Source organism: Lissotriton helveticus, chromosome 2_1 (genome assembly GCF_964261635.1).
Source record: "Lissotriton helveticus chromosome 2_1, aLisHel1.1, whole genome shotgun sequence".
NCBI lineage: Eukaryota > Metazoa > Chordata > Amphibia > Caudata > Salamandridae > Lissotriton > Lissotriton helveticus.
In genome coordinates, this window is record NC_136059.1 from 1,446,598,866 (window position 1) to 1,446,606,989 (window position 8,124).

Consider the following 8,124-nt stretch of genomic DNA (forward strand, 5'->3'; position numbering starts at 1 on the left):
ATCCTTGTGACACACGGTTTCATTCCTTATCTCACAGCAGCCTGATGATGAGGCACACTCACACGGTGAGCTGAAACCCTTTTCTCAAAATAGATTTCCAGCTCTGGGGTGAATGCTCTGCACCACTGGACTCAACACCTTCCTGGGGCATAGGAAGCTCCTCTGCATGATTACGCTCTTGCAGTGGGGGAGGGGGTGTACCTCGTTAGACAGTGACGTGGCCCACAACTCCATTGTCTATCACACTGCCCCCTCTCTACGCCCCCCCCCCATATCCTTGCACGCTCACACGGTGGAAAATGTATAATGTTGGCAGGTCTGATCGTAGCTTACAGGGCCGGCGCTAGGCATGGGCAGTGTGGGCAGCTGCCCAGGGCCTCGCGCTCAGGGGGCCTCGCACCCCTGTGAAAGGTCACACTTCCACAGTCCACCACAGGGCCCCCTGCCTCACCTGATAACATTACGAGTGGGGGGAGATACAACCAGAATGGGGGACGGCACAACATCTGGGCCAGCAATTATGTTGGCTCACAATGTCAGGGGCAGGGCAGCGCCTCGGTTAAGTACCGGCCATTATCGGCGCTGTTTGTGCATTTTGTATCTAGGCAACAGAAGGCCCCTTTGGTTCCAGCACAAGACGGACACAGGTTAAAGGAGGTGGGTGAGGGGAGGAGGGAGCAGCCAGATCAACTGGCTTTTGTTAACCTTCAAATCTTGATAGGGCAGTGTCTCTCATCTTCATTGAATACAGCTAAAGTTTGGTAATAATAATGCCTGTGACATACAGTGATCGATACATTCTTCCTAGCTCGATAAATTAAAAGCAATTAATTCATTTATGCAGAAACACTATCTGACTCATACTGATCTGACACAGGGGGGCAGTATTACATACAAAACATAAAAATATTTACCGTTCTCATTGCCATCTAAGCTAGGTACAGCTACCACTTTATTTTCTGCCCACTATTGAAGAACACCCCTTCAACTGAGGTTTTTTTATTTTTTTATTTGTGTACTCCGATGAGCTCTCAACAGTGTCTTGGGAAGTGCCTTGTTACTGTTTGAAGGCCCATGGGAGGGGGCCCTCCTCCCAAGGCCTTCAAGCACTGGATCAAGTTGCAAGGTCATAGTGTGGGGGCCCCCTTCCATGGGCCTTGTAGCCTTCGGTGTCTGTTTCAGAAAGCGCAGCAGGAGTGTACGTTTTAAGCAAGACTCATTCATATATTGGTGATACATTCGGCAAGTCAGTGAAGGTGGCAATGTATGCCTCTATTGAGCCTGTCCTGGACTACAATATGGTTATCATCTTTGTCATGGCAGTGGGCAACGTAGCCATCGGTGGCTATTGGGCAGGAAGCAGAGACGTGAAAAAGTAAGTGAAGCAAAATCAGTTGCCGTGGAAACAACGTTCATAAGTTACTAGTAGAACGCAATAGCACCTTGCCGTTTAAGTATAGTGAACCTTTTAAAACAGTGCTCTACGCTTTAAATTTTGAACTGGGGCTTGCTTTAACATCCTTGGCTACCATGCTCATTCTCCGCCCACAACAGTTTTCACCTGTGCCAGAGGTTAATACCTAACTTTTCAGCATTATTATATGTATCTTTTGGTGACAAACATCCCTGTGATTCAAATACGTGTTCAGTAATATCCAAATTGATCTTTAGTGCTTCAACATCAACCATATAGTTTTAGAATGTAAATATTTTATTTTTTACTAGATAGTTCGAACACCTTACGTCCCAGGTCTGATGCCTTGGAGATAAGTATGCATCTGGATGCTCTCCCATGATTGCGTTGTTTTAGAGCTGGAATTTCGTTGACAAAGGCCAAATATACAATGAAGTGTCTCAGTTAAATTTAGTGATCTTTGAATCCCTGGAACTGACCAGGGTAGTACTGTCTTCTTGACTTCACATGTTTTCATGTAAAAACACACCACTGTGACTGGGTTTGTGTATTATGGGTTATAAAAACAAGCATTGGCATAGCCAATAGGTCTTGCTTTTGGGACCTTCTAAGTATTTAGTTATGCAGCACAATATCTTTGGTGCAACCACATCAACTGTTGCATGGCTAAACACTTATAAGGTCCCAAAGGCGAGACCTATTGGCTATGCCAATGCTTGGTGTGGTTGTGTGTGTGTGGTTGTGTGTGTGTGTGTGTGTGTAGTTGTGTGTGTGTGGTTGCGTGTGTGGGTGTGTGTTTTTGTGTGTGTGTGTTTGTGTGTGTGTGTGTGTGTGTGGTTGTGTGTGTGTGGTTGTGTGTGTGTGGTTGTGTGTGTGTGGTTGTGTGGTTGTGTGGTTGTGTGGTTGTAGTTGTGTGGTTGTGGTTGTGTGCGTGGTTGTGTGCGTGGTTGTGTGTGTGTGGTTGTGTGTGTGTGGTGTGTGTGGTTGTGTGGTGTGTGTGTGGTTGTGTGTGGTAGTGTGTGTGTGTGTGTGGTAGTGTGTGTGTGTGTGGTAGTGTGTGTGTGTGGTTGTGTGTGTGTGTGTCGTTGTGTGTGTGTGTGTGTGTTTGTGTGTGTGTGTGTGTGGTTGTGTGTGTGGTTGTGTGTGGTTGTGTGTGTGGTTGTTGGTGTGTGTGGTTGTGTGTGTGTGTGTAGTTGTGTGTGTGGTTGTGGTTGTATGTGTGGTTGTGTGGGTGTGTATGGTTGTGTGTCTGTGTGGTTGTGTGTGTGGTTATGTGTGTGTGTGTGTGTGTGTGTGTGTGGTTGTGTGTGTGGTTGTGTGTGTGTGGTTGTGTGTGTGTGGTTGTGTGTGTGTGGTGTGTGTGTGGTTGTGTGTGTGTGTGGTTGTGTGTGTGTGGTTGTGTGTGTGGGTTTGTGTTTGTGTGTGTGGTTGTGTGTGTGGTTGTGTGTGTGTGTGTGGTTGTGTGTGTGTGTGGTTGTGTGTGTGTGGTTGTGTGTGTGTGGTTGTGTGTGTGTGGTTGTGTGTGGTTGTGTGGTTGTGTGTGTGCGTGGTTGTGTGCGTGGTTGTGTGTGTGGTTGTGTGTGTGGTTGTGTGTGTGGTTGTGTGTGTGGTTGTGTGTGTGTGGTTGTGTGTATGTGGTGTGTGTGTGGTTGTGTGTGGTAGTGTGTGTGTGGTAGTGTGTGTGGTTGTGTGTGTGGTAGTGTGTGGTTGTGTGTGTGTGTGGTTGTGTGTGTGTGTGTGTGGTTGTGTGTGTGTGTGGTTGTGTGTGTGGTTGTGTGTGTGGTTGTGTGTGTGGTTGTGTGTGTGTGTGTGTAGTTGTGTGTGTGGTTGTGTGGGTGTGTATGGTTGTGTGTCTGTGTGGTTGTGTGTGTGGTTATGTGTGTCTGTGTGGGGTTGTGTGTGGTTGTGTGTGTGTGGTTGTGTGTGTGTGGTTTTGTGTGTGTGGTTGTGTGAGGTGTGTGTGTGTGGTTGTGTGTGTGTTTGGTTGTGTGTGTGTTTGGTTGTAGGTGTGTGTGTGTGTGGTTGTGGTTGTGTGTGTGCTTGTGTGTGGTTGTGTGTGTGGTTGTGTGTGTGTGTGTGTGGTTGTGTGTGTGTGTGTGTGGTTGTGTGTGTGTGTGTGTGTGTGTGTGTGTGGTTGTGTGTGTATGTGGTTGTGTGTTTGTGTGGTTGTGTGTGTGGTTGTTTGATTGCAATATTTCCTTTTATCTGGATATCTGCTCACCTGTTTTCCATCCCCTCTACTTTTTAGGTTTTGCCTCGCCAAAAAGATGCGCTCTGCGCATCTTTTTCGCGCAGGCGAAAACCTGATGAGAATTGTAGTGTGCTTTGGGTCGGCCCTCCTCATTCATTGGCTGGCTCCGTAAATGGAGCCTTGCCATTGGACGAGGGGCCTGTCCGTCAATGCCGGACCAGACACGGGGGCGTTCCCGACATTCTTTGGCTTTTGCCGACGTCACGCGACGCCGGGAACGCCCCCGAGTCTGGTCCGGCATTGCCGGCACCTCCCTTGCTCCCCCTCCCGCTTGTTTCCTGGTGCCCGCCTTCGTGCTCCGGCCGGCCGTCGTCAGCTCTCTCCTCCCCCTTTCCCGCCCCCTCCCGCTTCTCTCTGATGCCCGCCTTCCGGTGAGACACTGTGATGAATGCCACTGAAAGCCCTGGATGGACTGGGCTGGGTCCGGGTCAGTCTGCTCGGTAGTGGGCTGACTAGTGACTTGAAACATTGAAAGAACATATTTGAACCAGCCTTTGACAATAAATTATGACGTAATGCAGCTAACACAAATGTAACGTGTGAAACTGCAGACTGTTATGTTCAGCCAGAGTGGAGCTTCAGAGTGGAGCTTCAGAGTGCAGAGTGGAGCTTCAGAGTGCAGAGTGGAGCTTCAGAGTGGAGCTTCAGAGTGGAGCTTCAGAGTGGAGCTTCAGAGTGGAGCTTCAGAGTGCAGAGTGGAGCTTCAGAGTGGAGCTTCAGAGTGCAGAGTGGAGCTTCAGAGTGCAGAGTGGAGCTTCAGAGTGCAGAGTGGAGCTTCAGAGTGGAGCTTCAGAGTGGAGCTTCAGAGTGGAGCTTCAGAGTGGAGCTTCAGAGTGGAGCTTCAGAGTGCAGAGTGGAGCTTCAGAGTGCAGAGTGGAGCTTCAGAGTGCAGCTTCAGAGTGCAGAGTGGAGCTTCAGAGTGCAGCTTCAGAGTGCAGAGTGGAGCTTCAGAGTGGAGCTTCAGAGTGCAGAGTGGAGCTTCAGAGTGGAGCTTCAGAGTGCAGAGTGGAGCTTCAGAGTGGAGCTTCAGAGTGTCAAGAGCAATGCCAATAGCTCTAACTTTAACAAAGGCAAAACCATTGCATTGTAAATGCTTGTTGTCCATGTTACTGATATCCACATTAGTTAGCTTCAGTGATGCCAAATAAGATCAATAGTACTGTGATGTTACTTTCTGTGATGTCACTTCTTGTGACGCAATATTCAATTAGGGGGGCCTCGCATCTTCCCTTTCGCCCGGGGCCTCAGAAGGCCTAGGACCGGCCCTGGTAGCTTATATGTGTTTGTGTTTAATTGCGTGTGCATTTATTTATGCCTACACTCTCCCAAAAAATACGAATAAAATGCCCAGAGGCTCCTCTATATCAATCATGCTCTGCCACTAAATTAAAATGGAAGGCAAACAAGAGTTGCCAAAGACAGCAGTTTGAGCTACATGACTGGGAGACGTTCGATCTGCTTTTTGTACTCTCACGTGTTTTCCTTGATTTTTCATTTTTGCAGTGTCTGCGCTTGTAAAAGCTTAATTAGTTAATTCACTTCTTCCTACCTCAGTCCCTGTTTTACTTCCTTTATTATCATTGCTCGTTTTTCCTGTTATATTACGCTTGCCGCTCTTCATTTGTATTTTATATGTGTTTATCTGTCATGACTTGTCTCCATGTGTCTCTATTTCACAGATTTTTTCACGATAGGAGCACAGATCACTTCACGATATACGTCCTAATGTATATCCACGTGAGTTTGCGGAGCTCAGTACAGGAACAGATTTCCCCCAAGCTGCTAGATTTGCACCTCTGGGCATTTCACTCACCGTTCGATTTGCACTGGTCCCGAGGCGGGTTTAGCAGCAGTAATTCTGTGAGCTCCTTCCCGTACCAAACCAATAATTCGTCGTCTTTTGCTATCCTACCGAGAGATCGGTAAAATAATTGCCCATTTTTAATATAGGCTTCTAGATTTTGTTCTTCTTTACTTCTTGCAGACTGGACCAGGCGCAGCCACATGAGACCCTCCGAGGAGCCATTTGCAGCGGATGTGTCCACCTGAAGGAAGAAGGCGTAGACTGTTAGATAAGCCACATACACCCTCGCCGACATGAACTGCAAGATTAGCACTGGCCATGACACGAACACCCGCACGCACAAGCACACCCAACGTCACATCCACCAGTGCAGACACGAGCATCAAGAATAGCACAGGCACACCTGCCTTGAACCTTCCACACCAGACAGAAACCGACGCTGACAACGATAGAAGAAAGCAGCCAACGCACCAACCAGCACAGAAACCCCAACCAGTGTGTGACGGCAGAACGGGCACCGCCATTATTACCCACATATGCACAGCATCTACGACCACACCGGCACTCTCTGAAATCAGTGCCTTTGTTGATATGACCCAACAGGACCAGCATGGCCAGGCACTACCAGTGCCGTCGCCAACAGTAGCACCAGTAAACCCGCACAGCAACAGACAGCTCGCCCACATGACTGATGTATGAGTGACTTCTGGGGCTTCGAAATAGAAAGTCACTTTTTCATTAAACCTAAAATAGAAGGCGCTTGTTATTCTTGCTAGTGCAGACTTAAAAGCACGTGTAAAATGTAATAACCCTGGTAATTCAATATATGAGGTTAAGTTCTCGGACAAGTGAAGTTCCCCGTTAAGTATTTGACGTCTGCTTCGCCAGGTTGTATGCGTCTAAGCAATGGGGGTGGGTGAGTTCATCGATTAATCTTCTATAGATTTAATTGCCTTAAACCGGCTGCTGCTCTATGTATTAGCCTGCAAAAGAAAATGTATCTTGATGCAACACACAGAACGGATCATCCCAGAAACAGATGTTGCAGTTCTACGTGTCTAAAAGGAGTGTGCATTAGATGTCAATGACTCTTACTCGAAAAATGTAAGGGACGGTCCTTTTGTCCGTGGACTTGAGGGCGATGAAGGCGATGCTGTCGTAGAGGGAGGTGTGGCTCAGGACGCACGGGCCGAAGATGGCATTCTCGGGGATGTCGCATGTGGTGTAGACGCTGGTGAAAATGTCCGTCAGGCACTGCTGCACCGCCTTGGCATCGCCGGTCCACGTGCCCCTCTGAAGCCCGACATCCTCCATGGTGGAACTAAGCCTGGGGAGAGAGAGGAAACATGGTGAGCCATTCGCCATTCCCCGGCCGGTAAGCCACTCCGGGGCAGCTGCTCCGACCAACCATCCACGCATGGCATCACTTTCAAACAAACAATTCGTGTAGCTCGTTGCAAAGCACGGGTGAAGTTTGCGAAACAGTGTAGGGTAATAACATCAAATCAATGCGTCAGACACATAACATGGCGAAGAAGCAGATTGTGTGGGATATTTTAATGGAAATACGGTATAGGGAGCCCCGTGGGAGCTATCAATAAAAAAAGGGATTTCATTAGTATGTTCAATGCAACACGTTGTGTCCCCATTCTTGCATTTATGAATAATTTGCACATCTTTGAATTCGGCGGCACGTCGGAGATGAGTGCACAAGGTAGGAGGTAGACCCCGGAGTGTGCAGACGGGAGGATGCCCCTAACACCCCTTGCGTTCTAGCCATTTTTCATGCATCTTGCGCAATGTGGAACTGCCGACGCACCTGTTTCAAACAGCTACACACGAGTGTAAGCGCTCGAGCACACGCGCTCCTGGGGGCCTTATTTATGAAAGCCTTGCGCCACCGGTGCGTCACTTTTTCCCATGTTAAAAGTGACGCACCGGCGGCGCAAGGCCTTCATAAATAAGGCCCAGTGTTAGGAAAGCGCGCACATGGACCTCAAGTGATCTGTCAGTTTCTTGGCATCTGCCAAACAACCATTAGCCCCGGAGTCCGGCGAGCCGGTCCTGCGGATTACCATAATCACGCGCATTCCCCAGTGGTGTGCATTCTAACGAGGGAGCGGGGCTTTTTGTTAGCGCCACGCGCTGCTTGTGCTGAGGGTGGTGAGCACAGAGCCTCGCCCTCGCGGGTCTGCAGAAGCGTCTGCGCCGCGCGCGCGGGCCGGGCTGCTGACACTGGGCCAGGTGGCGGCCGCGACAAGGCGCGCGCTCCCCGCCCTGCTGGCTCCTCTCGCCGGGCTAGAGCCGGACTGGCAGGGGTGGCAAGGTGGGTATGTGGAAGCTCGTCTGCTACTGAATGACACTGAGAATCAGTAGCGCTGTATAGAACAAGAGCGCTTTATTTAATGTTCGGACTTTACAACTATTTTCTAGCTTCGGAAACAGGATCGTTTTAAAAACTTCTTTATAATTATTGTAATGTCTATTGGTGGCCAGGGTATAAGTATGTAAGCATTCGTGCAGTCATACACAATCTAGAAGAGAGTGCGTGGCCTTGTGCGCAAACAAGCCTTGTGGTGGGCACCGAAAGCAGGGCTAGAAACGCGATACATTTAGCAGGATTTTCACGTGACTGGAGACAGCGTGGCACCCAAA

The 8,124-nt window shown here is 49.0% G+C and overlaps 1 protein-coding gene across 1 annotated transcript in view; it reads right to left on the bottom strand.

Moving 5' to 3' along the window:
* Nucleotides 1–6,783, bottom strand: part of PRDM8 (PR/SET domain 8) — a 75,878-nt gene extending 69,095 nt beyond the window's left edge. The window contains exons 1-2 of the mRNA XM_078677539.1: nucleotides 6,565–6,783; nucleotides 5,479–5,710 (exon numbers count right to left, since the gene is read on the bottom strand). Coding sequence (XP_078533665.1) covers nucleotides 5,479–5,710; nucleotides 6,565–6,783 — 451 coding nt within the window. The remainder of the gene's footprint in view (nucleotides 1–5,478; nucleotides 5,711–6,564) is intronic.
* Nucleotides 6,784–8,124: the final 1,341 nt, after the last annotated feature.